The sequence below is a fragment of the Aureobasidium pullulans genome, assembly GCF_000721785.1.
Source record: "Aureobasidium pullulans EXF-150 unplaced genomic scaffold scaffold_3, whole genome shotgun sequence".
NCBI lineage: Eukaryota > Fungi > Ascomycota > Dothideomycetes > Dothideales > Saccotheciaceae > Aureobasidium > Aureobasidium pullulans.
Window position 1 is genome coordinate 966,106 of NW_021941023.1, and position 27,916 is coordinate 994,021.

General features: G+C 52.3%; 8 protein-coding genes across 8 annotated transcripts; 6 read left to right on the forward strand and 2 right to left on the reverse strand.

Moving 5' to 3' along the window:
* Nucleotides 1-322: 322 nt before the first annotated feature.
* On the forward strand, nucleotides 323-3,092 carry M438DRAFT_332241 (RhoGAP-domain-containing protein; the record flags this gene model as incomplete). Its single annotated transcript, XM_029903476.1, has 2 exons — nucleotides 323-713; nucleotides 769-3,092. 2 exons carry the CDS (start codon nucleotides 323-325, stop codon nucleotides 3,090-3,092), a joined length of 2,715 nt encoding a protein of 904 aa, XP_029763949.1.
* Nucleotides 3,093-7,491: 4,399 nt separating this feature from the next.
* M438DRAFT_312640 (uncharacterized protein) lies at nucleotides 7,492-8,691 on the forward strand (the record flags this gene model as incomplete). Its single annotated transcript, XM_029902519.1, has 3 exons — nucleotides 7,492-7,500; nucleotides 7,570-7,973; nucleotides 8,035-8,691. Exons 2-3 carry the CDS (start codon nucleotides 7,872-7,874, stop codon nucleotides 8,689-8,691), a joined length of 759 nt encoding a protein of 252 aa, XP_029763950.1. The 5' UTR covers nucleotides 7,492-7,500; nucleotides 7,570-7,871.
* Nucleotides 8,692-8,887: 196 nt separating this feature from the next.
* M438DRAFT_266128 (GPI-anchor biosynthesis protein-like protein) lies at nucleotides 8,888-9,670 on the forward strand (the record flags this gene model as incomplete). Its single annotated transcript, XM_029900079.1, has 2 exons — nucleotides 8,888-9,205; nucleotides 9,266-9,670. 2 exons carry the CDS (start codon nucleotides 8,888-8,890, stop codon nucleotides 9,668-9,670), a joined length of 723 nt encoding a protein of 240 aa, XP_029763951.1.
* A 1,424-nt stretch (nucleotides 9,671-11,094) lies between these two features.
* M438DRAFT_267611 (indoleamine 2,3-dioxygenase family protein) lies at nucleotides 11,095-12,570 on the forward strand (the record flags this gene model as incomplete). Its single annotated transcript, XM_029900197.1, has 1 exon — nucleotides 11,095-12,570. The coding sequence occupies one exon, from the start codon at nucleotides 11,095-11,097 to the stop codon at nucleotides 12,568-12,570; it is 1,476 nt and encodes a 491-aa protein (XP_029763952.1).
* A 588-nt stretch (nucleotides 12,571-13,158) lies between these two features.
* Nucleotides 13,159-14,073, reverse strand: M438DRAFT_332246 (U3 small nucleolar ribonucleo protein-like protein IMP4; the record flags this gene model as incomplete). The annotated part of the gene is made up of 1 exon (XM_029903477.1): nucleotides 13,159-14,073. The coding sequence occupies one exon, from the start codon at nucleotides 14,071-14,073 to the stop codon at nucleotides 13,159-13,161; it is 915 nt and encodes a 304-aa protein (XP_029763953.1).
* Nucleotides 14,074-14,381: 308 nt separating this feature from the next.
* Nucleotides 14,382-16,587, forward strand: M438DRAFT_131903 (upf1 regulator of nonsense transcripts). The gene is made up of 4 exons (XM_029898831.1): nucleotides 14,382-14,389; nucleotides 14,442-14,856; nucleotides 14,907-16,252; nucleotides 16,360-16,587. The coding sequence occupies exons 2-4, from the start codon at nucleotides 14,540-14,542 to the stop codon at nucleotides 16,362-16,364; spliced, it is 1,668 nt and encodes a 555-aa protein (XP_029763954.1). The 5' UTR covers nucleotides 14,382-14,389; nucleotides 14,442-14,539; the 3' UTR covers nucleotides 16,365-16,587.
* Nucleotides 16,588-20,693: 4,106 nt separating this feature from the next.
* Nucleotides 20,694-21,250, reverse strand: M438DRAFT_131935 (uncharacterized protein). The gene is made up of 2 exons (XM_029898832.1): nucleotides 21,099-21,250; nucleotides 20,694-21,046 (listed from the first exon to the last, which is right to left on the reverse strand). The coding sequence occupies exons 1-2, from the start codon at nucleotides 21,215-21,217 to the stop codon at nucleotides 20,872-20,874; spliced, it is 294 nt and encodes a 97-aa protein (XP_029763955.1). The 5' UTR covers nucleotides 21,218-21,250; the 3' UTR covers nucleotides 20,694-20,871.
* A 4,044-nt stretch (nucleotides 21,251-25,294) lies between these two features.
* Nucleotides 25,295-27,674, forward strand: M438DRAFT_131971 (uncharacterized protein). Its single transcript, XM_029898833.1, has 3 exons — nucleotides 25,295-26,006; nucleotides 26,058-26,946; nucleotides 26,998-27,674. The coding sequence occupies exons 1-3, from the start codon at nucleotides 25,556-25,558 to the stop codon at nucleotides 27,302-27,304; spliced, it is 1,647 nt and encodes a 548-aa protein (XP_029763956.1). The 5' UTR covers nucleotides 25,295-25,555; the 3' UTR covers nucleotides 27,305-27,674.
* Nucleotides 27,675-27,916: the final 242 nt, after the last annotated feature.

Sequence of the window (27,916 nt, forward strand, 5' to 3'; positions counted from 1 at the left end):
CGCGTCATTGTGTAGGGTGTAGGCAGCTGGTGGGTGATTTATGTTGTTAGCGGTCGTCGGCTGTTTTGCGAATGTAGCAGAGTCAAAGCAAGAAAGACAGCCCTCTCTCCCTTCTCAACGCCGTCTCGACGCTTGTGCAGGCTCAAACAAGTGCCAAGTCCTCGTGGACTTCGTCGCTCTAGTCGCCTTGAATCACCCTCACTTTCCTGCCTACTTAACCTCCGCGAACATCCACGTCTTTTGTTATTGATTTTGGCCCAGCCAAAGCTTCCCTCGCAGCAAGACGGCGGGCCTGCATATTTAACACCAGCGCCGAGCGAGCATGCCGACCGGCGGCCATCCAGGCGCGACCCTGGCACCGCCAGCGCCGACGAGTGCCTCCTCCGCCGAGGCCGTCCAGTCGAAGCGCGATCTGACCTCGTGGTGGAAGAACTTCAAGCGCGCCACGCCGCAGAGAGTCCAAGAGGAGAAGGGTACATATCTCCACTGTTATTGCGTGCTCCCTAGTTTGCGCAGTGCCATCTCGTCGTCTTCACATGCTAATCCGTTGCTTTGTCGCGCAGCTCCCCAAGGCATCTTCGGCGTCCCTCTCCAGACCAGTATCCGCTACGCCAATGTCGCCATCTCACTGTTCAACGAACAAGGCCAGAGCTATATCTATGGCTACGTCCCTATCGTCGTCGCCAAGTGCGGCGTCTATCTAAAAGAGAAGGGTACGTCCAGTGTACGGCAAGACTGATAGATACAAAGCGCTAACTCCCGCCGTAGCTACCGATGTAGAGGGCATCTTCCGCCTCAGTGGATCCGAGAAGCGCATCAAGGAACTGCGCATTGCATTCGACTCTCCCGACCGCTATGGAAAGGGTCTCGACTGGAGTGGCTACACGGTCCACGACGCTGCCAACATTCTGCGCAGGTACTTCAACCAGTTGCCCGAACCCATCATCCCTCTCGAGTTCTACGAACGCTTCCGTGACCCGCTTAAGAATCACCAAGCCCAAGCTGTCGGTTCCATGGATATGCAAGCCCCCAATATCGGCCACTTCGACCCCTCCAAGGCCATCCGTGTCTATCAGAACCTCATCACCGAGCTGCCTCCTCTCAACCGTCAACTGCTTCTGTACATTCTCGATCTCCTTGCCGTCTTTGCGTCCAAATCCGATCTGAACAAAATGACCACTCCCAATCTTGCTGCCATCTTCCAACCCGGTCTCCTCTCGCATCCCCAGCACGACATGGCTCCTCCAGAATATAGACTCAGCCAGGATGTCTTGATCTTCCTTATCGAGAACCAAGACTCCTTCTTGATTGGTATGCATGGTACTGCCGCCGACGAGAAGACGGTCAAGGAAGTCCAGTCCGGGGCTCCCACTCCGAAGACTCCGGGCTCACCTCTGACTCCTGCGCGATCCAAGACACTCCTTGGCCGCTCATCCTCCAACGCTAGTGCCGGTGCGGATAGTGTTCGTTTGTTTGGTAACCTTCGTAGGAATGTCTCGGTGTCTTCCAGGGCTTCCAAACGCTCTGGCCATCTTCAAGGCCATGTTACACCTACTCTCGGAAGTCCTGCGAACTCGGGAGGTGTCCACCGTAGCAACACTGTCCCATCCAAGTCAGGCGCATCGCCACACTTTCGCCGTGAGAAGAGCTCAGAGCCACCGACCCCTAGCCCTGGCTCCGGTTCTAGCCCTCTTCCCACCGTTCTTGACACCACTTCCGCCGCTGAGAACAGCATCTCCGAGGAACGCACACCTATCGCCTCAAAACCTGCCGTGGATTTTCCTGCACTCGCACCCGCGTCGATCGTGGCCCGTCCTACAGTTCTCCAATCATCGCATCCGGGCGTGCCATCGGGACCTGAGATTATCTCGGCATCGTCCAGCGAGGCAACCACTCCTCTTGCTACTCACGGAACCGAGACTATGGGTTTGTTGCAGAGAGAGCATACTCAAAACAGCACCGCGCCTTTGAACGTTAATTCATCAGCTGGTGACCGAAGAACCAATCCCGCTGAGCGTTCCCCTTCAGGCACTCCCTCTCGCGCCATTATGGACTTCCTCAAGCCCTCGCCTGGCGGAAGTGACAGTGAGAGGAGAGATGGCCGCAAGCCTAACAAGCTACAGAAGAAACGTATTCCCGGAAGTGCCCTATCCAGCGCTCACAGTTCTGCCCACTCGCTTCAACAAGACTCGGAATTGCCGAGTGACTATTTCGCTTCACCAACCACTCCCGCCTTCGATCCGCGTACTCAGGACTATGCCAACGAATACGGCAATGACCGTTCTGCATATGCTACAGCTCAGACTTCACCCAGATATATGACTCCTCAGCGCACAGAGACGGATGCTACTCTCAGACCGACTGTGTCGCCCGCACATTCTTTCCATTCGCATACAGACACTACAGATGTGACTGATGCTTCTGATGTGGACCATGGAGATCAGTTCCAATCATCCGCTGAAAGACCCGAAAAGAAGCGCCGTTGGCGATTCTCGAGACCAGTCGAAAACAGAGAGGGAAACGAACATGGTCGCACGAACTCAAATCTCGGCAACATGAACAGCGCAGATCAGAGTAAGTCGACCATCAGCAGTTCGAGCGGCGGAAACCCTCGACGTAGCTTCCAGGACAGCCATGTAATGTCTGATCCTGAGTCAGTCTTGTCTGATAGTGACAACAAGAAGGGGCCGATGTCATGGATAAGAAGCAAATTGAACGAGCGCAAGGAACGTGAAGCAGAAAGGAGAGCCCGATCACCGATCAAGCAAGTACTGAGGGAGGAGCACAATGGTTCCCGGCAAAGTCTCAATGCACCTACAGGACGAGGAAAGAGCATGGAGTTGTCGAGACAGCGATCTCCTACCACACAACGAGCGCTGCCAGAGACGAGCACCGCCAACGTTCATGGCGCCTCTCCTTTAGCAGCCCTGGATCCACAGCTTCCTGGACAACCTGACTCGTTCACTCCATTCGCGCCTGTCGCAGTCAGTGAGGCCCAAACGCACGCCGCACAAGCATCAGGAAACACTCCGATCGGATCTGCAGAGGGAACGCCAAAGCAGGCACAGCTTTTCGACAATACTCAGACCTAGGTTGTCGTGCACACGAAGGAGGGAGATTTGCTTGGTGAAAGCGCTTGGGCATAAGGCATGGGTTGTTGATATAGACTTTTGATTTGGACAAGAGGGGGAGGGACGCAGAAGCCAGGCTGTTTCTTTCTGCGGCCGCTAAATTGTTACACTCAGCAGCTACTTTAACTTCTTAATTCAGCTTCGTTAGGATCCCTCTCATGGGAGAAAGCATTTTGTTGTCATCAGATTTACATCTGGGTACAGTCTTCTTTCCAAAAGTGTTGAGCACCGTGTCCGGGATTGAACGCCGACAGGAGACGGTTTGCTTTGTGGGTTTGCAGGCATACAATGCAAGGTGCACTATTCATAGAGGTACACCGAGTACATTGAGAGCAAGTTGCCGCGGGCCTCGGAGGGTTTGTCAAGGATTTGAGAACACACGGAGGACGGTCTTTCAGGAACAGGAAGGATGTACGAATCACAAGCAAAGAGCAAAGGATCGACGACGTTGTACTCGAGTAGCTTTTCCGAAGACGTCTCTTACGGGCTTTACGAGGCAACCGTGCTGGCACCGCGTCTCAACTCACAGACGGAGCAGCAGACCTAGGCAAATGCAGAGGAAACCCCACTCGGGACAGCGAAACTATCGCGTCAAAGTGGAGTGTCTGAGGAGTCCATGATCAAGGCCAAGGAGATGCAACCCCAAATGATGTACGTGATCAAAAGCTTGAGGCCTGCCTTGAGCCAGTTGTTTCGTGTGGTGCGTGTGGAGGATCAGAGCACTCGCTTCTAAGCAGGTGCTTACGGAGTCAGTCGACGTGGATCAAGTCTTGCTGCACGAACGGTAGAAAGACGAAGCGGCCAACGTCATCTTCCAGCCAATGCGTTGAGCGCGGATGCGCGGGAAGCCGTGCATCAAGCCAGTCGTTGTGTGGCGTGCACGATGGTGGAAATCCTGGATGTTCACGATCACTCCCAGACTCATTGTTTTATACAAAGTAGCAGTCAGAGAGTGGTATAGGTGGGTGGCGAACAAAGGGAGCAAGAAGGCTTCGGGTGGGACATGTTTATTTTTGGGTTGCACTGCCCAATTGACTGGCTGGCGCGGTCTCGTTCAGTTCGCGTGGTGCGGTCGATCGTGGCCGTCATCGTGCCAAGTTCTTCGAGGCTTCGTCGGCCGCGATCCGAGTTGCTTTCAAGGTTCGACGGTTGCCATCGTGTGCCGTCCCAAGAGCTTTTGTCCATCCGTGTCCTTCATATCCTTCCGTCTCTGCAGCACAAGTCTTTCTTGCCATCTCTTCTCACATTCGCTTCTCAAGGCACCATTATCAAGTATCTTTATCGCCGTTTCAACGAGAGTCGCTGAAAAGCACCTTCTGACACCTGAACGCGTCGTTTCAATTGGACAGACCTTATTTATATTGAGGGCTAGCTATAATCAGCCACACCTTCGCTTATACACAATAGCTGATCCTGTACGTATCCGTCTTTTTTGTCTCACTCCTCCGACTCCTCTTCTAACGCGTCTCCCCTAAAGGTTGCGAACCTTTTCTCTTCTTCGACACTGGCATTCGACAAGATGCCTTCAATCCGATCACTCTTGTTCGCTGGACTCCAGGTCGCTGGATTTGCGCTGGCCGAGATCACTGAGAGCCATGAGGATGTGCCTGACGTTGGCGTTTTCAGACAGCTGTTGGGTCGTCTGCCCGAAGAGTCTATTCACGCTGCATTGTCCGGACATCTAGGAGGGAAGTATCAGGCTGGCGTATTCGAAAAGGACCACAGGGCCATGGAGCACATTCACAAGGATAACCCGTCGCTGGCTTCGCGTCTCATTGAGATTGCAAAGCATGATGTCGCTGTCCGAGCAGAGTTGCGCAAGAGACAGGACAACAGCGCCGACAACACGACTGTCATCGCCGTCCCTTCGACCTCGACTTCGGACGACGCGTCGACCAGCACCGAGGCTGTCATTGTTACCGACTCCAGCACGACCTCTGTTTCCTTGACCACTGAAACCTCGTCCCCTTCGACAACAGATGCCCCTACTTCGACTGAATCGTCCGTAGCTCCTTCGAGCACTACAGGAGGTGAGAGCAGTGCTGATCCCTCGTCCGCTTCTTCCGCTTCTACTTCTGCTTCACCCGCGTCGCGCTCGGATACTGTTGTTACTACTTCTTCCGGCTCGACTGTTTCATCTTCTGCTCCGGCCTCATCTTCCGAGGTCTCCTCTGCCGCCCAGAGCTCTGTCTCCTCCCAACAGAGCTCTGCTTCTTCTGATGCTGCGTCCTCCTCCGCAGCTCAGTCTTCTGCTTCGTCTTCTGCCCGTCAGATTTCCCAATCCTCCGATGCTTCATCTGTTTCGTCCCAATCTCCCTCCTCCAGTGCGGTTTCTTCTGCTGGACGTAGCTCATCTGTTGTAGCATCCTCATCAGCAGCTCCTTCGACCGACGCTTCCTCCGTCGCTTCTTCCGAAAGCTCAGCAGCTGCCTCTTCCGCCGCCGAAAGCTCTGCTGAAGCCTCCTCTGCCGAAAGCTCGACTGCAGCTTCATCTGAGAGCTCCATCAGACCCACTGTTGTTGCCATCACTACTACCAATTCTGCCGGAAGTACCATCGAAACTTCGGCTACCGCCACTCGCCAGGTCGCCGCGTCAAGCACTAACGCAGAGAGCTCTGCTGCCGCTTCTTCATCCGTCGCTGCTTCGACTGCCTCTGGTATCCTCGTCCCTGTTGTCCTGTCGAGCACCAACAGCGAGGGCAGCACCGTCTACCAGACCACTTCTGCTTTCCAGCAGTCCGCATCTGTCAGCGTTGAGCAGACCTACACCACTACAAACGCTCAAGGCAGTGCTGTCACTACTTCTGCTCGCTTCCCCGGTGTCGTCGTTGTTACTACAAACTCCCGTGGCTCGACTGTTTCAACCACCTCAGCTGTCGCTAGTGTTGCTGTTGACCAGGATGGTGACGTTATCACCTCGGTTGACGCACCTGTGCCAAGCGGCAGCACTCGTCGTACAAGCGCTTCGGACGTGGTGACTACCACTGATCAGTATGGCAACAGCGTTATCCTTTCTGGCGCCACTCGCGGAGCTGTGATTACTACTACTGATGCTAGAGGATCTACCTTCATCACCACCTACACTCCCGGTGGCGGCAAGGTCAGCTCCCTTGTGCTCATGACCACGACCTTGGCCGATGGTGCTCCCAGCACTGTCACTTCGCTTGCTGTTGTCGGTGGTGCACAGGCCGCAACTGCTTCTTCCGACCGCCCCAGCTCTACCAACACCAGCCCTCCCGGTCTGCAGTCGGGTGCCGCCAGCGCATCTCGCGCTCACATGAAGGGTGCACTTGCCGTTGTTGGTGGTGCTTTGGGCTTTGCTTACATGCTTTGAGAGTGTGTTCAGCCTCGACTCACGAGACAAGAAATATACGACAAAAAGGATACACAGGCACTTTAATGCCTTGTAAATATGTTGCTGCGGATTTGTTCTTTTCATCATTATTTTATTCGACACCACGATCACGACTCTCCTTAAAACGTTTGTACTTTACCATTTAGCATAGCGGGAAATGGGTTTCAGGAGCAAGGCATCTAAACGCTCAAGGCGTAATACTTTTGTTCATCATCAGATAGGAGCAATCCATCTTTTTTCTTTGCACGGGACCATTCTAAGAATCAATTGTGCCATGTGCTGAGTCGGCTTGTTGCAGTAATGCATTCCGATGTGTCACAACTTGAGATACAATAGCAGTCGCAACCAAAGCATGACTGCCTATCCTGAAGTTTCCAGGCTTCACATTGCTTCACTTTAGCGTCGATCATTGTCTCTCAAATATTCTCTACACTCCATCGCCTTTTGGACGGTCTAGTTCGACAAGCTCAGGAAACTCGTCACCTCAATGCCTGAGAAGCTCTTACACTTACACCTACGTACCTGAACCTGTTGCTATGGTCATCGCAACCTTCAAGCGCATCATCTACATACGACTATTCCGCGCCGTCCGAAACACCCGTATCTCACCTGTCGGCATGTATCTGGCGTACAAGGGCACCGGGCTCGGGGATGTCAAGATGTTTGAGAACATGAGCATATCGGACTTTGTAGCGGTCTAGGAGCCTTACAATGGAAATGCTCAGCCAACAGACATTGTCGGCAATCCGAAGAACGTCAGGTGTGCAAATGTGGAAGCATGGTACCATTGAGACAAAGCTGATGTTGATGCAGAAGGAAGCACAATTGCATGCATCCCAACTGTCAGAGATGGCACGTGTGAACTCTCTGAAGTCATGATCCAGCAGACTGATGGCAGCATGGGTTGGAAGCAAATCATAACATGGGATACAAGAAGCATCACAGATCAATCGGTGGAGGATTCAATATTATCGTTGTCAATGCTGTGCCAAGAGGAGGGGAGGATGAGAAGAGGTGTGTTGAGTATTTTAAGTTTTGAGCCTCACAATCGCGCCGTGTTGGCTGACGGCGGATGACCACCAGACCGAGCCACATCTCGTCAACTCTCAAGCGGGGTTCTATTTGCTGAAGCAGATGCCTCTATCACGCAGAAGTTCTCGAATCAATTGCATCCAGTACCCAAAGAACGGTTGAAAGGCTCGAAAGTGATCGTAGCGGAGACGTCCGACTTCAGCCGAAGCTTGCTCTTGAAGCCTTTGGTCATTTATATCGAGTAACGCAAATACAAGCGCATGCAGAGTCGATAGTAGACACTTTTGCAAGAATTTCTCGCAGGTTCGCGTTCATCTCACCTTCAGATTCGGCACCATAGAGCAAACGACAAGATGGTTCCCGCACTCAGAAAGATCCTCATCATCAACCCAAACTCGACGAGAGCCATGACGAATGCGCTCAAGCCGCTGGTTGATTCTCTGGGCTACTCCTCGGTATTTATCACTAGCCCACTGAGAAACAAGAAGCATGTCTGAGTTTGGGTGTTTTGAACAGACACAACATACATATTTCACAGCACCTTCAGGACCAGCATCAATCAACAACGAAGACGACGCGGCGGAGTCAGCCAGACACTGTCTAGAGCCTCTGCTGCCACTACTCGAAACACACGACGCTTTCCTCGTTTGCTGTTACTCGGCGCATCCACTTGTTGGGCAGCTCAAGGCGAGACCAGAAATTGCTAGTCGCCGCAAGCCTGTGACGGGTATCTTTGAAGCATCTGTTAGCAGCAGTCTCCAGGCCATCGGGCCCGGTGAACGGTTCGGCATAGTTAGCACGGGTAAGGTATGGGAAGCTACATTGCGTGAGGCAGTCGACAACTATCTCGGTGTCGAAGACAATACCGAAGGTAGTGCAGCATTCGCGGGAGTGCAGACGACAGGCCTCAACGCTACAGAGTTGCATGAGATTTCACCAATCGAAGTTCGCAGCCGTATGAAGAAGGCAGTCGCAAGACTTTTGATTGATGATGCGGGTGGTCCGGTCGGAGCAGTGTGTCTTGGATGTGCAGGTATGGCAGGGTTCGATGACATGGTCAGAGAGGCAGCTGTTGAAACGCTTGGTCATGGTCAGGGATCGAAGGTTCGCATTGTCGACGGCGTTGTTGCTGGAGTGGCATGGCTAGAAGGAGCTCTACGATCGGGCATGTAGATAGAACCATGTTCCCTCCCCATGAAATGACTCTCAATTCTTAAGCTATGATGAATGTTTCGAAGAAGATTGATATTCGGGCTTTGTTCGGAGAGAGGTCGAAGCTCTCCCTGTAGCAGCCGCGGCTCCTCGAAGGGCCAAACAAATCCTCGAATCACCAACTCTCTCTTTTCAAAGTGGTCAGCACATACGCACAATGGCAGCGACAGAGACAAAAGCAAAAGCGACCAAGTCGCATCCGATCGAGAGCTGGGACGACGGTATCTCGCCCATCTACACACACCTACACCCGCTGCTATTACTCGGCCTGTTTTATTACCAGTTCCCCTCGCTGGTCGAGAATCCCGTCGAAACATTGCCTCAGACAGCATTGGGTGTCGCCGCCCTCCAACTACTATACCTCTGCATCTGTATCCCCGGTAGCAACCAGGCCCAGCTGCCTCAGCGTGGAAAGAAGAAGGGCAAGGTCACTCAAAACCACCAAGGAGACACTGGCTTTGGTGCCAAGTTGGTCGTAAGTGCTGCCCTCGTTCAAACCAAGCACTTCTTGACTTCGTACTAACTCTCTGTATAGCCTGGAATTCTCTCGCTCATCCTCGCCGTCACTCTCGGAGCTCCCCTCATCGCCATCGTCCTCATCCTCTTCGGTGCCCCGCTCACCTCCCACCAAGCCCACACCATTTACTGCGGTCTCCACATCTCCCTCCTCGCCGCCTACCCTCTCTTCTACGTCCACGGTGTCGATGGTGCCAAATGGATCGAGGTTGGCGCATTGGCTGCACCCATTGACGAGGTCTTTGGTGCCACGGTCGGAACTCTGATTGGTGCTTGGGTCGGTGCTGTGCCTATCCCTCTCGACTGGGACCGCGAATGGCAGAAGTGGCCAGTCACCATCTTGGCTGGAGCCTACATGGGATATGCGGTTGGCAAGATTGTGGGTGGACTGCTGCTCAAGGGCTCCAAGATTAAGATTGCATGAAGTGGTTGAGCACATACTCCGAATTCACACAACCTGCTACGATAGCAAAGCTTTGATCACGAGCAAGCTTCTCTCAAGCAACCAGGTCCATGGCTACAGACTAGCGATCGGCACAAGCAGACTCGCATGCCGTTTTCAGAACAAAGACTCGGGTCAAAGAAGTACAATGCCATAGCTCGACTGCATTGAGCAAACACTCGGCAATGCTCGGCTGTGTTTCAACAGCATCATGAGCAGAAGAGCAGAAGGAAACCAAAAGACCACAAGGTCCACATATCGCATATCAATCTATATCTCGCATGAACCATCGACTTGGCGTTTTAATCAAACAATTCTCCAGAATCTCCAGATTTTCACTCCAGACCGCAAACCGCATCTTTCATTTCGATTCTTGGCAAAAAATGCGCTTCGATGGTATTCCACAATCGTTGACGTCGAGTGTCATGCGGTAAAGCGGCGGATCTTGGTTGAAACACATTGATCGGCACTTCTAGAGATCTTGTGGAAGGTAGACAAATCGTGGGGGAGCGAATTTACAGGCAACGGTTCCTCAAAGACCGCTGCGGAAAAAGAACGCATGCACCTGTCTTGATGCATGAGGAAAGGCTTATTGTACAAGTAGATCTGCAGACTACGGTCCCTGACATATTAAAAAGAAGATGTCATGGACTTCTGGCCGGTAGATTCGTGGACGGTGGTTGGTCATCTGAAGGATATTAACCGTCATCTTGAGGGACGTCTCTCCTGATGTCGGCCTGTTTGATGGTTTCAAATCACAGTTCCGGGTCTGGAAGAGCCGAACAGACCGCGACCGCAGTCGCCGGGACCGGAGCAACTGGATTGCGCGTGTACCAACACTTTTCTATGAGCAAGCCGCTGCACCCGCTTGCTGCTTGCTCATCATGACAATCTCCGTTGCCTCCGTCTCCGACATTCCCCTGGAAACCTCGCTCTCTTAAGACAAAAGAAGTCCGTCGTTCGCGCGTCGCGAAAAGTTCCAAGACCCTTTGAGTGTTTGAACGGTGCCCTGTCAAATCTACAGAAGCCGCTCAGTTTGCCCCACCACCGCTTTGGCAACTCTTAAACTCTCAACCACTTTTCTTCCAAGAACAAATAAATCCCCCTTTGCGCCACTCCTCGTCTGGGCTTGAATCTCTTCCTTCCTCTCACAACATACAACGCAATTGACCTCGACCTGCAGCCTTCGACGCCTCCCATCTGTCCGTTGTCGCTGTACCTTGAGATTCCTGTGCCCCGCGACCCCGCCATCCGATCGACCTTTTATTTTCTGGACGCTCTGGGCACGCGACGAAGCCCGAAGCAACGCATTATAAAGCAAGCCATCTTGCTTGACGAGTCGCACAAAGAAAGGATCTCCCTGCTGTACGGCCCTCTGAGCCGCTACGCTTGTTCCAAAAACAACCATGATTTCATCCATTCCTCGTCTCGAAGACTACGAGGTCTCTGAGAATTATGGCTTCCTTCCTTCAGAGTACCCACTCGAGGTACTGCCGGACACTTACTATAGACCTTGGGAAGCCATTGTCAGAAATCTTCAAGGTTTGATCCTCGGCAAAAGACTGCGAGGCGTCGTCGAAAGCCTTCCTGTCTTGTCTACCGAATACCTCCGCTCAGATGCCGAATGGCGTCGCGCCTACATGATGCTTGGCTTCATCTCACACGCCTACATCTGGAACGGAGAGCGACCAAAGGATTGTGTTCCTCCTAGCATCTCGATCCCCTTCACAGCAGCTTGCAAGCATCTGGAGTTGCCCACCGTTGCCACATACGCCGGAGTCGTTCTATGGAACTACCGACCACTCTTCGATGATGAAGGTATCGATTCTCTGGACAACCTGTCTACTCTCATGACTTTCACTGGCTCGCTGGACGAGTCGTGGTTCTACCTCGTATCAGTAGCCATCGAAGCCCGTGGCGCCCCCATAATTCCCTTAATGCTTCACGCCATCGAGGCCGCCCGTCGTGGTGACAAGGCCGTCGTGACTGAATGTCTACGCTCATTCGCCGAGCGCCTAGACGAACTCTCCTCAATGCTCGTCCGTATGTACGAGAACTGCGACCCCCACGTCTTCTACCACCGCATTCGCCCTTTCCTTGCCGGCAGCAAGAACATGCACGAAGCCGGCCTCCCCAACGGCGTCATGTTCGACACCAACAGCAAGGACGACGCCTACGTCCAATACAGTGGTGGCAGCAACGCTCAATCTTCCATCATCCAGTTCTTCGACCTGATCCTTGGAGTCGAGCATCGTCCCACTAGCAGCAAACCTCATGACACACCCGCAGCAACAGTCCAGCAAGGGCCTTCTGCAAACTTCATCCACGACATGCGCACGTATATGCCTGGTCCCCACGCTCGTTTCCTCGAGCACGTAGGCACCGTAGCAAACATCCGCTCTTTCGTCACCACAAACCGCCACGATCGCGCTCTAGCAGGTGCCTTTGACGCCTGCTTAGCCATGCTGCGCAACTTCCGCGACAAGCATATCCAAATGGTATCACGCTACATCATCGTCCCCTCCCGCGAATCACGCAACAGCAACGCACGCTCCCTCTCCCCCACGGCAAGAAAGGACTCTGCATCTCCTCAACAGATGAACATCGCAGCCGCCAGCTCGGAAAGCAAGGATAAGAAGAATCTTAGAGGTACCGGAGGAACGGCATTGATTCCTTTCCTCAAGCAATGCAGAGACGAGACTGGCGAGCCCGCTATCGATGCTTGGGCTAGACGTCTCCTGAACAATGGCCCTGGAGCTGCTGAGTTGGGAGGAGCCAGGATGGGAAAGCTCGGTGAGCATGCTTCTGGTGAGACTGCTGTTGTAGGTCTTGCTGGTGTGTGGAGTGTGGATGATTCCGACGGTGGTATTTGCCATTGGTAAATCCAGCTTGTCTGTGATTCTTGCTCTTCTTTGCTGTTTTCTTGTTCTCGTCAAAAAGCGATGGAGTTTTGGTGGTGGGATATCAGATTTTATCGTGGCTCACGCTCTCATGCACAAAAGGTGGAAATGGAATGCAATGAAATGGGACATGCGGGACATGTATACAAATGGTTCTTTTCCTCAATGTATCGACTATAGAGAATAATAATATCTCTTCTCTACTACTTTTGACCAGCTTTCAAAACGGCCCTCTGCTTTCGTGTCTCCCAGTTCCAACAAAAAGCATGGAAAATGTTGCGGAGAAGTTGCTTCCGATGTCATCCGGTCCTCGGTCAGATTACTGCTTTTGGTCCAGCATGCGGACTTCAATGTATTTCGATGCTAGACCTTGATCCGAGGCAATGTCGTCCCACTACCACATGACACCGCGGTCGTTCCGCTTTCGAGTCCGCTACCGGAGAGCATCGCAGCGCACTTGTTGGATAACCCCAACTGATCGCCTTTCGTGGCCGTGACCAAGAAGCGAGCCTGGCGCTGTCCTGCGGAAGCCAGACTGACAGTCTGACTTGGCTTGAGTTGTTGTGTTGCTCAAAGATAGTCCTTCTTGCGAGCAGTGCGGGTGTATTGGTTCATGTGCCATTCAACATCGCCATCCTTGTTCTCGAGAGTACCGGCTCTGATCTCGAACAAACGCATAGTCATACGAGGGCCAACCTCTGCCAACTCAACACTTTGGTATCCAGTCTTGACGAAAACGTGGTGGCGGACCTCGATGCTGTCGTCGATGTTCTTGAATGTAACGACACGAGAACCGAGTTTTGCCGAGGGCTCGCGCGGAGGGAACAGATGTTGCAGGATCTTGACGATACGACGACCGAGGACGGTTGTGAAGCCTTCGAAGATAAGGTGAGGGTAGCTCTCGCTGACAGTGCCGCGCTCGGCATTGGGAATATCGGCGCGCAGGACAACGTTGTGCAGGGAGAAGCTGGCGGTAGGACCGTGAGGGAAATGGCTGATGGTCATGGCAGTGGGAGTACCACGGTGTTCGTGAACCAGGATCATGTCGGTGAGACCAGAGCCCTTGGCTGAGCCGACCAAGTTGTTCAGAATCAAGTTACCACGGTTCAGACGGACGGCTGTGGGCAGGAGCAGACGAATCTCCTTTGCGAAAGTACCGAGACGACTGCTGGGATCGCGGGATGTGGTGACCAGAATGCGCGGGTCGACGACACCTGACAGGTGCGAGTATTCATCATCCAGTTCAAGCTCTTCCTGAGTTGTGCGATCCGGGCGGGATTCATCGTAGCGGTAGTCGGCGCGAAGAGACTTGTCGTTGGCAATCGAGGGATCCAGAGGCTTTCCAGAAGCCAGAGAAGACTTCAGCTTTGCTCTCTTCTCGGCGATCTCTGCATCGCGCAGTGTCAGGGCTCTGCGGTATAGGTAGTCGCGGCGTTCGCGGGCTTGACGGCGCTGAAGGATGTTAGTTGGTGAAGGAGGAGTCATGTTGGCACTTGATTCATACCAGCATTGTGAGATATGTCCTGACTGGATCTTTGACTGGTGCAGATCAAAGAGTAGTACAAGAAGTCGCCGCTGAAAGGAAAAAGATGGTGATGTCGGCGATGGAAATAAATTATTCTGTAAAATGCGGAGATGGATTTTCCTGGCAAGCCAAAACTGCCACCCTGCGGCGGCTGCTGCCATTTGATCAGGTTCGAGAAGTTGTTCGTCCCTTCCTCAACGACCACATTCAACTACTGCCTTTTGTCAAGTGACTTACGCCTATCGACTTTGGGATATGAACTTTTCACAAATCCTTGTAATTCGCTCCTTCTCTTTCCCAGCTTCTCTTTGTGACGAACAATCAACAGTTATCGCCAAGACCATCAACTAGCAGCCCCGCCACTTCTTGCTTCGGAGCACAATTGAAGATTGCCGTCTCTCGGCTTCCTGAACACCCATCGTCGCCATGGAAGGCGCCTTTACTCATCTCGGGAACCATTTGATTTCCGATTCCGCCTCGGCCATTAACGCCGGCGATGACCTTTCCACCATCGATGCCGACGAGGCTGCCCTGGACCGCGAATACCAGAACAGGAACCTGAACCAGCCTCCCCAGGCCCGCCCTCGCCGACGCAGAGCCCGCGACAACGACGACGAGTCCGACATCTTCCCCGATGAAGACGATGATGCGGACAGCCTAGCCAGCCACCAGGTCAACGGTCAGAATGGTCACCACCACCAGGATGAAGAGCACGACATTGAGCTACCTACACACGCTTGCGCGTACGTCGCCCAACAGCATTCCTCGCACTGATCCCAACTGACATCCCCAGCTACTGCGGCATCCACAACGAGAGCAGTGTCGCCAAGTGTCTGTCTTGCAACAAGTGGTTCTGTAGCGCTCGTGGTAACACCTCGTCCTCGCACATCATCAACCACCTCGTGCGCGCCCGTCACAAGGAAGTCCAGCTTCACCCTGCCTCCGCCCTCGGCGACACCGTCCTCGAATGTTACAACTGCGGAACCAAGAATGTCTTCCTCCTCGGTTTCATCCCCGCAAAGTCCGACACAGTTGTCGTTCTTCTCTGCCGTCAGCCATGCGCCGCCATGCCCTCGTCCAAGGACATGAACTGGGATACTTCGCGCTGGCAGCCGCTGATTGAGGATCGCTCTTTCCTCCCCTGGCTTGTCGGACCTCCTACGGACCAAGAGCAAATGCGCGCTCGTCACCTGCCGCCCCAGATGATCGCAAAGTTGGAAGAGCTGTGGAAGGACAACCAACAGGCCACAATTGCCGATCTTGAAAAGGGTGTTGGTGTTGACGATGAGCCCGCCCCTGTGCTTCTGCGCTACGACGATGCCTACCAGTACCAGAACGTCTTCGGCCCTCTGGTCAAGATCGAAGCCGACTACGACCGCAAACTCAAAGAGTCGCAATCACAGGATGGGCTTATCGTGCGCTGGGACTTTGCCCTCAACAACAAGCATCTCGCTAGCTTTGTCTTGCCCAAGCTCGAGATGGGCGACGTCAAGTTGGCTGTTGGAGACGAAATGCGCCTACGCTACACTGGAGAGTTAAGGCCACACTGGGAGGGCGTTGGATATGTTATTAAGATTCCTAACAACCAGTCCGACGAGGTTACGATCGAGTTGCGCTCGAAGGGAGACCACAAGTCTGTTCCTACCGAGTGCACACACAACTTCAGCGCCGACTACGTCTGGAAAGCCACTTCTTTCGACCGCATGCAACACGCCATGAAGACCTTCGCCATTGATGAGATGAGTGTGTCGGGTTACATCTTCCATCGCCTTCTTGGACACGAGGTTGCTGCTGCTCCCATGAAGACCCAGCTCCCTCGCAAGTTCAGCGTTCCTGGTCTGCCCGAGCTCAACAGCAGTCAGATCAATGCTGTTAAGAGCGTTCTTCAGAAGCCTCTCAGCTTGATTCAGGGTCCCCCTGGTACAGGAAAGACTGTCACCTCTGCCACCATCATCTACCACTTGGCCAAGCTTAACGGCGGTCAGGTCCTTGTCTGTGCTCCCTCCAACGTCGCCGTCGACCAGCTGTGCGAGCGTATTCACCGTACTGGCCTCAAGACTGTTCGTGTCACTGCTAAGTCAAGAGAGGATGTCGAGTCACCCGTGGGTTTCTTGTCTCTTCACGAGCAGGTCCGCATGAACGACACCAACGTTGAGCTCAACAAGCTCAACCAGCTTAAGGCTGAATTGGGTGAATTGTCGAGCCAGGATGAGAAGAAATACAAGCAGCTCGTCCGCAACGCTGAGCGTGAAATTCTCTCCAACGCCGATGTTATTTGTTGTACTTGCGTCGGTGCTGGTGACCCTCGCCTTGCTAAGCTCAAGTTCCGAACTGTCCTCATCGACGAGTCTACTCAATCTGCTGAGCCAGAGTGTATGATTCCCCTAGTCTTGGGTTGCAAGCAGGTCGTCCTGGTCGGTGATCACCAGCAGCTGGGCCCTGTCATCATGAACAAGCAAGCTGCCAAGGCTGGTCTTAACCAGTCCTTATTCGAACGTCTGGTCATCCTTGGATGTGCTCCGATTCGTCTGCAAGTGCAGTACCGTATGCACCCTTGTCTGTCAGAGTTTCCCTCCAACATGTTCTACGAGGGTTCTCTCCAGAATGGTGTAACCATGCACCAGCGCCTCCGTCGTGATGTCGACTTCCCCTGGCCTGTCGCTGACTCGCCTATGATGTTCTGGTCCAACTTGGGCAATGAGGAAATCTCAGCCTCTGGTACCTCTTACCTCAACCGTACCGAAGCTCAGAATGTCGAGAAGCTCGTCACTCGCTTCTTCAAGGCCGGTGTTCAGCCTCAGGACATTGGTATCATCACCCCGTACGAAGGTCAGCGCTCATACGTTGTCTCTTCCATGCAGGCTACTGGCACTTTCAAGAAGGAGTACTACAAGGAGATTGAGGTTGCTTCCGTCGATGCTTTCCAAGGTCGTGAGAAGGATTTCATCATCTTGTCTTGTGTCCGTTCCAACGACCACCAGGGCATTGGTTTCCTCTCTGACCCTCGTCGTCTGAACGTCGCTTTGACCCGTGCCAAGTACGGTCTGGTCGTTCTGGGTAACCCCAAGGTTCTCAGCAAGCACCCTTTGTGGCACTACCTTCTTCTCCATTTCAAGGAGCGCAACTGCCTAGTTGAAGGCCCCCTCACCAACTTACAGGTGTCTCTGCTCCAGTTTAGCAGACCCAAGACCACCTACCGTGGACCTCAACGCTACCAGATGGCTTACCAGCATGCCACCAATATGGCTGCCTCTGGTCCCAACGGTGACGGCCGTGCTACTGGTCGCAAGAATGGCTACAATGACAATGGATCTGTTGTCGGTTACATCCCTGATGATGTTTCTTCGGTCCACTCTTCCGCCCTTGGAGGTGCTACCTTGCCATCTAACTACCCGCCCATGTTCAAGAACTTCACCGAGGCCTGGCCTACTCTTCCTGGACGTAACGGACCATCAGTACCTACCAAGAGAGACAATGCTGCCGAAAGTGTTGCTGGTGAGAGTGTCGCCGCCAGTGAGATCACCGACATCACCACTACCACCAACGGTGTGGCTGGTAAGAACGGAACTGGTGTCGGACAGGGTGGTGTCAGTCTCGCTGGTTTGAGCATCAACGACATTGGCAAGCAGGCTAGCTTGTCTCAGTCCGATCGTCTCAAGCGTTATGTCGAAGGTGGCACCATGCCCTCTGTTGGCCTTCGTGGTACCAGCAGACTTGACGATGACGATGTGCGCAGTGTTAGCACCGCTTTCGCCAGCCAGGTCGGTCTAGGAGGCTACGACTGATTGACGCAACGATGAGAATCTCATGGTCACTCCTTCTTTCTTTGGAAAGAATCATGCCTACCTTCACGTCTCGCTACCTTGGTGTTCAGTCAAGACATGGTCGACGTCAGTATTGCTCGCTGCCATACCAACCCGGACAAGCCGCGCGGATGATTTTGGTGCACATGTGGGCTCGCCCTGATGTGTGGACAAGGAATCGCTCTGCATAGCTGCCTGATCACTACGTCCTTCTTCAGGACAGAACAAGAAGCAGTACTCCAACTCGTTGTCTGTCAAGAACGGAGCCGTCTTCTATGGGGTTCTTCTTGGTGCTCGGCCTCTCTGCTAAGCACAACCTTAGCACGCAGATATTTCCGAGTCACTACTGTCAACGAGCGGTGTACTTATTCGAGCATCTACTATCCGTCTTTCCTTCTTCCGAGGATAGAGGGGGATGTTTCATGCTAATCAGGGGTATGGTCTCAACAGTCATACAGATTTGCTAGTTTTACCTCCTTTATTCTTGCTTTACCAAATACAACTCTTGTTTTCTTGCGACATCGTCCCTTCCAACTTGATCTTGCTGGTGACGTCTCGTACCTTCCTTACCGTTGTTGCTAATACTACCATCAGGTGTTGATCTGTCATCAGCAGTTTCTCGTTCGTGATGATACCGAGATGATGCCGGATCCTATGCCATTCAACAGTTCCTTCCACAGTCGACACCAGTCTGAATCAAGCACATCCGCCTCCACCATACTGGTGATAGTATCCCCAATTATCGAGTCTGGAATATCTCAACGCCTGCGGCTGTGCCCGAAAGAGTCCCGAGCAGAAGGGGGAGCCCACAATCGCACCATCGCTATCGTAGCAACCCAAACCTTAAGCCAGCCACAGCCGCTGACCTCTCATGACCTGCCCTCGATATGCACACTAGTCAGTCGCTACTCAAATAACGTCAATTCCAGTTTCAACCCAGCACCTGCTAGCTTCAAAACCTGGTCAGCTTCAAAAACATGCCAGCTTGCGTCTTTCGGGAGAGGATGGGTACCGCTCCGAATTCGGTGACCTTAGCCGCAGTGTCAGGTAGGGCGTCTTGCGTGCTCGGCAGCGACTCCGATGCTTAGCTCTTTCAACATATAGGAAGGGGGATTTCTGATATAGCTACGTCTCTCGAGGAAAGAGCCGAACGGGGAGCGACTTGGAGACTTGGCCGGAGTTAGAATTCCGACGGATCCGGTGACATCGGTTCCTTCGGTATGTACTTGTAGGGTTGGACATATGATCGTTCGATGGGATCGAGAGGAGAGATGGTGTTGGTTTTCGGCATTGGGGCCTATTGGTTGAAGATATCAGGTGTCGTTTATTTTGGCTATGAGGCTCAAAGGAGATCGACTGGGCATGATACTTGTAGTCTGTGGCTTGATGGACAGTTTTCTTCTTCGTCACTCAAAATGGATGAATGGTCTTTCTCGTGGTCTCTTGGATGAATACTTTATCCGTTCAGAACATGTACGGTCATTAGCCTTCGTGTCGCCGTCGGAAGTTGTCAATCTGTTGCCTATCTGTCTGGTTTCTCTTCTCTATCTCTCTTGTCGGCTGAATGTGATTAGGTGTTTTGCTCTCATGATCTTGCTCAAGAGCTCGTATTTCTTCTCGGTTGCTCCTTCTCCCTCCCTTCGTATTTACCTCCCCTGTGTTAGCTGGTGGCTTCTCGTGTTCCCCTTTCCATTCGCTGACTTCTTATCTTCTTACTGGACCGTTACTTCTCTTGCTACTCAAGTGTATACTTGCTCTTTTCGTAAGGCCGTCTTCTACCTTTTGGAATTCACAGTTCCTCCGTACTATTGCCTCCGTTGATATCTTTCCTATCGTTCCGCAATAGCTACCATCGTGTTTTCTCCAGCTAGCCGTTCACTTGGTCTGTATTCCGAAGACAACGTGCAAGTGATAATAGCCATCCGCTGTATATCGATCGAGATAAAAAGGCTACAAGGCATAAGGATAGCAGTTTAGGCTCAAAGTAGCTTCTGTCCACCATCTATATATGTATCCGTATTATAGGCAGCTCGATCCGGAACACAAGACCGTGATATCTGTTTCTGTAGTCTCGTACGTAGCAGCCTGGTCGATCTAATCTTGAGCATGCTATGTACACTCCCCTAGACGTGGATCTGGTGGTCTTGGGGTCGATAGTCATGCCGTGCTTGCAGAAACTGTCAGGGAAGGTAATAGACACGGGTGTATCAGGTAGAATATGGAAGAGTTTAAGAGTATGGTTCGTTGGCAGGGCATGATCACGCGAAGTCACCAACCCAACTGGAGCCATGTCTTTCTCAACTCTTGATATAGATAGAAAATAGTGACAACCTTGTTTGTTTTCAATGACGAAGCAATATAAAGATCAGCCTTCATCAAGCATCGACCAAGAATAAGGGAACAGAAAGAGGCAACCGAAGACAGGGCTTTAAGCCCGTTTTGCGAGATCGTGGGTTGAAGACCCGCCTTCGGATCATCGCTGAATATCGAAGGATGGTGCAGGTTTTACAATTTCTTTTGGTTTATCTTCTTCTTTTCCAAGTGATCAGAGAGGATTATTAAGATGATGACGAGAGTAGAGCTACTGTACTGGCTTGGTTCTCTCGGTCTTGATCATGAAATCGTGCAACCCATGTTGAATAGAATTGGTAGTGATGAACAAGGGAAGAGAATCTAGAAAAGAAAAAAGAAAAAAGGGCATAAAAAGGGTCCAAAGTCCGTGCTTGGCAAATTTACGAAAAACTTGGCAGGCTTCAACTTTTTTTCCGCCTCTATCGAAAACATCAAAAATGGAGTTTCTAGCCCCTATCGAGATAGTGCAAAAGGAATGGACAGCGGTGTTTATAGGAATAGCCGAAGGCGGGGCTCGAACCCGCGACCTTGAGGTGTCCGTGCTTATACAGTAGATAAGAGCCACACGCTCTACCGATTGAGCTACCCCGGCAGGTCTGATGATCAAGTTGTGTGACGCAACTGGCTGCTGACATGTGGACCAGGAAACGCCAGCAAGGCATCTATACCCTTGGTACATGTTGACCGATTAGATGAAATCTTGCCATCGCAGTTGTGTGCAAATGACAGAGTGTTGGTTCGATGGGAGCTCGGTAGACTTTGTAGTCCGCGGAAATGCCTCCTTGGTAATCAGCATCTCATGCAGAATCAGGAAGTAGTTACCGAAATACCCTGGCAATCCAAGCATGCAGCCAAGGGTGAGGTTTTGGAGAAGGTTCGAAGAATTGGGTTGAATCATCTTCGTTGGACGAAGTTTGGCGTTGCTCAAAGTTTCCTTCACAGCTTGCATGTTCTACGGTAACTCGTAAAGCAAGAGCTCCAGCAAAACGTCTTGTTGCTTCGGAACGCGCACTCGTGTCCGCTTCCACTTTCTAACGTGTCCCTATTTCGTATACCAAGCCCTACGGTCGTTTGTGGAACGAGCTGAAGGTAGTGACATTCTTCAAACAGGGTGATGGGCTCGACAAGCAGAGCCTCCGATATCGTTTTCCTGGAAGCCGCGGGCGACGGCATCGAAGCTTCCAAAATTCGGTCCGGCAGGGTTGTGGCTGCTCATGAGCTCTGCCACAGTGCCACGTGCGATGCTGTGCGGAGACGGCAACTACAATAGCATGACCCAGACTGTCGGTACAACGGAGATAAAATCGCGCGAGATGGCTTGTAGCGGTGACAACGGTTACTCGCTACCTATTTCTCCAGAGAAGAACTTGTGAATACTGTATCACTAGTGAGCAAAGACATGTCGCAAGCGCGAGCCACGACAGTTGAGAACGCGTGGCTAAGTGGCAGAAAGGCCATGGGAGTTTCCGTCAGGGACGGTTTCAAATTGGACTTGCTAAGAGAAGTATGCAACGGTGTTCGAGCAAATGACGACTTCCGAGGGCCTGGATGGCCTCGCTATCATCCACGTGTACACTGACATGAGCCCTATCAAAATCGGACGAGAAAGGGCGAGTATACCATGACCTTACCTAGATGCTCAAGGTTAGTCTGAAAGCACTGCTGCAGGGGTGACTGTTGGTCGCGGGCGGTCTGCGGAGCGCAGTGGGACGTCGGTTCTGCGCAAAAAACTTTACAACTCGACCAACATGAGTGAGTTTTGTCATGGCCAGCATGTGGTTTGGCAAAGTATGCCCACAATCGCGTTGGTGTTACCAAGCGGTGAAGAGCAGGCTGGCCATTCTCGGGAACATCGTCCTAACATGAAATGATTGGAGCTCGCACTTGGTGTAAGATCCACTCTTTCGAAACAGCCATGCTATGATATCAGTTGCTTGCGAGTTCTGGAGACGTCCAAGAGAATCGATTCCCAAATCCATTTGCAGCGTACAAACAATGCTTGGCTAGTGATCACAATTAGACTTGGTCTTGATCGTGACCGTGACCATAGGCCCGACTTAGATCCATGCTACAGCAGACCCATGCCGAATCGGCCGTTGTAATGAAGATAGGATGGTATTGCAAAACTTGTCGTCCAAGCATGTCTACCGGCTCAACGAGTCAATACGACAACATTCGACACCTTCTTCCGCTCGTCCGGTGCAAGCCTTGCCCTCGATAGCCTGCCCACAATGCATTTTCCGGTTGCGTACGAGATGATGTCTGAAAGCCCGTGACATGACAGATTCCCGAGGTCGTGGACGCGGCGTACAGGGCTGAACCGTCTCCGTGGCCGAACATCCCATGTGATTCGATAGAGACAGTTGTGTGTTACGGACCAGCATCCTAGTGTGGAGATACTGGGGTTGCATCAACCATAGTTCTTCCTGCCAGGTCCGGCCGTGGAAAGATAGATGGTTAGTCCAGAGTCACTGACATGGGGTAATTAATATGCTCGCAAGACAACGTCTAGGTTCTATATCTGACATCTCGTCTAGCCGGACACAAGGTGCTTGAAGCAAAGATGGAGTCCAGAGAGAGTTGTTGTTGAGAGAAATCGCTCGTATACCTCAGACTCCGAGCGAACGGCTATCATCGGTACACATGGTTGAAGGTAGGTTTCAAAATCTGCTTGCTGAGTCGTGGTCCAAACTCTGTCTGTTTGTGCATGGCGGAGGTCGCCGAAGGACTGACGAGCAGTTTCTCTGCACTAGTAAGGTACGAGCACGTTAGTTGGTACAAACAACAATGCGTATGGCTCTAAGGAAGTCAGTCATCATGTCTACGCTCAGGAAACATGGGTATGAGGGGCAACCCCGTGATACAGTTGTTAGACCCCACAAGCAAATTATGGCCTAGCCCTATCGTGCTCGAAAGACAGCCACTGGCCGGCAGTTGTTTGAGATGCGGTTCGAATTGAATATTGGAACATTAAGATTAAGCGCCAAAGCGAAGGTCGTGAGATTTTGTTGAGACAGCGCTGCTCGTGTAAAAGCCTTGTGAAGCTTTTTGTGCGAACACATCGCGTAAGGCAGATAAACGTCGATGGGTTGATGTTGCCGACTCTTAGCCATGCGATTCATGAGAGCATGGTCTTGATTCAGGTATGGTTGCTTGATACGCCATCACCTTAAGCTTGAATAACAGCAGACTGTCGGACTACTTCAGTTTGTTGTTGTTGTTGTTGTTGTTGTTGTTGTTGTTGTTGTTGTTGTCCTGATGGTCCTCAGCTGCGCGTGAGGTTTTGATCGTCTCAAGTCCATTGTGGAATGAATGGCTCTGGCAGGCTTTCTGTCCAGTACATCGACGACGACGCAATACGTCATGTTTCAACCATTTGCTCGGGTATCGTATGTATAGTTCTGATGGTTTTGTCGGTTCCCCATAAGCCGCATGCAGTAGCTTACTGAATATGTACGACCAGGAGTCGCGATCGTGTTCACACCTAGAGGTGCGACAATATTGCAACGGCGCGGTCAAATCCAAGATTTGTTAAAGATGCTCAAGCCACGTGGATGAGAAAGGCTGCTATTCGAGTCAAGACTAGGAACGCTATGCGTATGGTAGAGAGCGAGTCGTATGCCCATACTGGATGCATCTGTCCATGAACCGAGGCAGGATTCGATGAACAAGCCCTATTCCGAGTCATGGCTTATCGTCATGACTCGAATATACAGGTTCAAGGAATGGATGGGTCACAAGATCAACCGGTTTCAGTCGTGGTCGTTTCGACGAAATCGCGTCTCCGAGGGTCAACGAGCCAAGCTGGTTGATGTTGTCAGGTTTTGTTGGTTACTGAGCACAATTACGCTCGGTTAGGGAACGAGGTTGTCTGGGCTTTTGGGCAGAAAGGAGAGAATGAGCGGAGCTGCTTTACGAGTAAAAAAACAACGAACAGGAGCTGGCAAAAAGAAGCGACGCGACTGACTGCGTGACTATACGTCAAGCATGTATAAGAGCGCACCCATGAATCGTGTCGAACGACGGACGAATCTTAGCCAACGAGTAGGTGGTGACGAAGCTAAGCTTGTTGACTAGTGTAGCGACGGGACATGCGGCGTGCGCAGGTAATGGACGGGATCATAGAAGACGGGAATGCCGTGTTAAAGTCTTAGAATTGCCGAAGATATACAAACGGTCAGTGTAAGGCACAGAGATCCGGACAAGAATCAGACGGACCGTTTCGAAACGACAACTTTTGTGAGCAGAGATCGAAGAGGGAAAAGTTGAAGTGTTGGTCCCCGTGGAAGGCGGTTCAGGTATTGTTTCCGGGAGTTGGAAATAAGCGGTGCGACGGACCAAAGAAGGAAGATGATCAGAGTGAGAAGATCTGGCGGGGTTGCGATTGCAGTTGGTGCAACAAGGTGGGGCATGTAGTTTGCTTGATGCTTTCCAGTTTCCACCCTTTCCCTGAGAATGTTCGAGCCGCAGAGGGACCGTGAACTCGGACATATCTCGAAAAGATTACCAATGCGTAAGGAGACTCTTGCAACTGGACAAGCAGGTGCATGCTAGTTAGATGGGGAGTGAAACAAACGGTCAAATATGCAGAGGCTCTGTGCGGGGATTCGTCTTGACTTCACTTGGGCACAACGGACGAGGAGCAAAAGCAATGACTTGTCAATTTGAATTGTGAAATAGGCAGGCGACTTCGGCGTCGCTAGGGAGCAGAAGGCTAAGGAGTCATAGAGAAAAGGAAAGGCATGCACCAGAGCCATGGCCAAGGCAGGTCATGTCTCAGGAAAAAGCGCATAGCATCTTGGGCTTGAGCGATCTACGCTTCCGATCCGCACAGATGCACAGCGAGCGCCACTGACAAGAGAAAAAAAGGTTCCTTGTCGTCGACGGACGAACGCCGGCCAAGCCAAGGTTGCGCACGAGAGTAACGATTAGCTAGCAAGGGACAGGCCACGAAACGGTCCCTACCGAGGGGGACGTCTAGGGTCATGCAAGAGGGAAAGCCTGACTCGTAATTATTAACTTTCTCCCAAGTCCATTGATCTTCTCTCTGGTTGATCTCCTTCACAAATTCCCCCTTCGCCCATTCCCGATTCTTTCTGCGCCTTGCTGTCAATCCGACCTCATACACCCATCACCAATCACACGGCGCAACGCCTTTCTGTCGTCTGGTTAATCTGTCCATCACCACCCATTCCCCGACTTTGCCGACGCACATCAAGCCGCAAGCTCCTCACGTCGTGCATGACTCGGATATCACTTTGATAGAGGAACACAACCCCCGGGAATCATGGCGACGACGAATGGCTCGTCCGGCTACGGTACGCCGCAGCGCGACGGCGCAATGTCAATGCCGCCGACCAATGGCACCCCCATAACACAGACGACGCCGGACGCGACAGGACCACCGGGATACCCCGCTGCCACGAATGGAAGGAAACGCAAGGCCGATGGCACCTCATCGCGCGGTGTCGCGAACCTCACGCCGGAGCAGCTGGCTAAGAAACGGGCCAACGACCGCGAGGCACAACGCGCCATTCGCGAACGTACGCGCAACCAGATCGAGACGCTGGAGCGACGCATCAAGGAGCTCGAAAGCCAACAGCCATTCCAAGAACTGCAGACTGCCCTTCGCCAGCGCGAACAGGTCCAGGCCGAGAACGACGACCTCAAACGACGCATGCAGACCATCTTCTCGTTGCTGCAGCCCGTTGCTGCCTCGCAGGGTCTGAATGGTAGCAGTAGCTCTGTCAACCCCAACTAGTCCGGCTACAGCTGACACAACGAAACAGACCTTGCTGCTGCTACCGCTCAGCAAAGCCCTCTACCCATGCCGCAACATCAGCCTCAACAACCATCTCATCCGCCTCAAGCTCTTATGTACCCCCAGCAACCACCACCCCATTACGAACAACCCCCCTTCGCTCAGCACCACCTCCACCCCGACCTCCGTAATATCCAGCCAGTACAACAGCCTCAACCGCCTCGCCCGAACCAATCTCCAGCCAGTGCCGCCAGGCAGTACGCCCAAGCTGCACAGGCTGCTCAATTACAGCAGCAGCAGCAGCAGCAGCATCAGCAACAAGTCCCACAACAGCAGCGCTTCTCTCCGCATCAACACTTCCAGCCTACACTCGCCCCTGCATTAGCACAACAACAGCAACACACGCAAATGGGAGCAGAGATGCCCAACCAAGGCTTCGGTAGCTTTTTGATCGAAGAGCGCAAGGTGCGCCCGACATCACCCTTGTTGCGCGATCTGATCCCTACAGCCATGGCCGACGTGCCAGTGCACATGCGCTTGCCACGTAACCAGGACGCTACCAACCAACTGGACAGTGTCATGCTAGATTTCATGACCGAACGCCGCAAAGCTGCGGCACAGGGCACTCCGTCGTCTTCATTAGTCGGCCCTGCTTACCCATCCATCTCATCACTCCTCAACCCCGCTCGCGCGCCCAAGTCGCATCCTCTGAGCAAACTCTTTACCGATGTTCTGGCAAACCTTCCCGAAATCGATCAAATCCCCGAGCAGGTTGCCTGCTTGTATATCATGTTCTTGGTAATGCGCTGGCGCATCGCCCCTACTCAGGAGAACTTTGAACGCCTACCCGAATGGATTCGACCCATCCGCTCCCAACTCGAAGTCAGCCACCCTATCTGGTTTGACAACGTGCCATGGTAAGTCTTTTTTCATCATCATGTAATTGTCGGCACTAACTCACTTATCAGGCCTTGGATGCGTGATCGCATGATTAAAAACTGCGCAGCATATCCCAACGAGCGGTTTGGTCCTCTTTATTGCCAGAGCCTATCGCTGAACTGGCCGTATGATCCACAACAATGCCTCTTGCCCCGTGCAAACAGCGTGCAAGGCGCCGAGGCCACTTCGGCTGCTGTTCTGGACGACGATGAAGAATTCATGATCAACCCTGTTTTCGAATCTCATATGCGCAACCTCAGCAATTGGTCTGTTGGTTCCGCATTTGCCAATAACATGCCGGAGCTGGTTGAAGGCGTTCGCATCAAGGACAGGTAAATTTACCATCACCACCTTCCTTGAGATTTCCATGCTGCTACGATGCTCAATGACTTTTCTCATTCAAATCCACGTACGGCACTGATACGCGAGCCTATTAGCATTACAAGATCGCCCACACGGAGCTCTTCATCACTTGATGCGTACATGTCCGAGTCCGCCTACTGAGCCGAGCTCGTGCCAGAGCTTACAGTCAACTTCTCTGTCAACTGTCATAAAACTAAAGACGATACGAGAAGCTCGTTAGAGTTCAACAGGAACCTTGAATCGGCGAATAAAACCATAGAAGCGCGCTCTAGGTGGGAGACATTCTGTTCTTCTAATTCCAATACCAAAAGTCAATAACTGTAACTTCTTCACCTTGCTTCCCTATGGCGTCCTTGTTCACCTTAACTGCAACTCCGTGCTACGCACCCAATTGATTTGATAGCCATGCTAAAGCATCGCAGTGATTTGCCAAAGGAGAATGGATTGGGCGATACTAATGGGTGGTATGATTTTAGCGAAGTCTGAATGCCATGGCGCACAAACATGTCACTACCACCCAGTGTCACAGAAAGAGCTGTCACAATACACAACTCGTTCAACAATGTCAGAACTGTCCAACGGGAG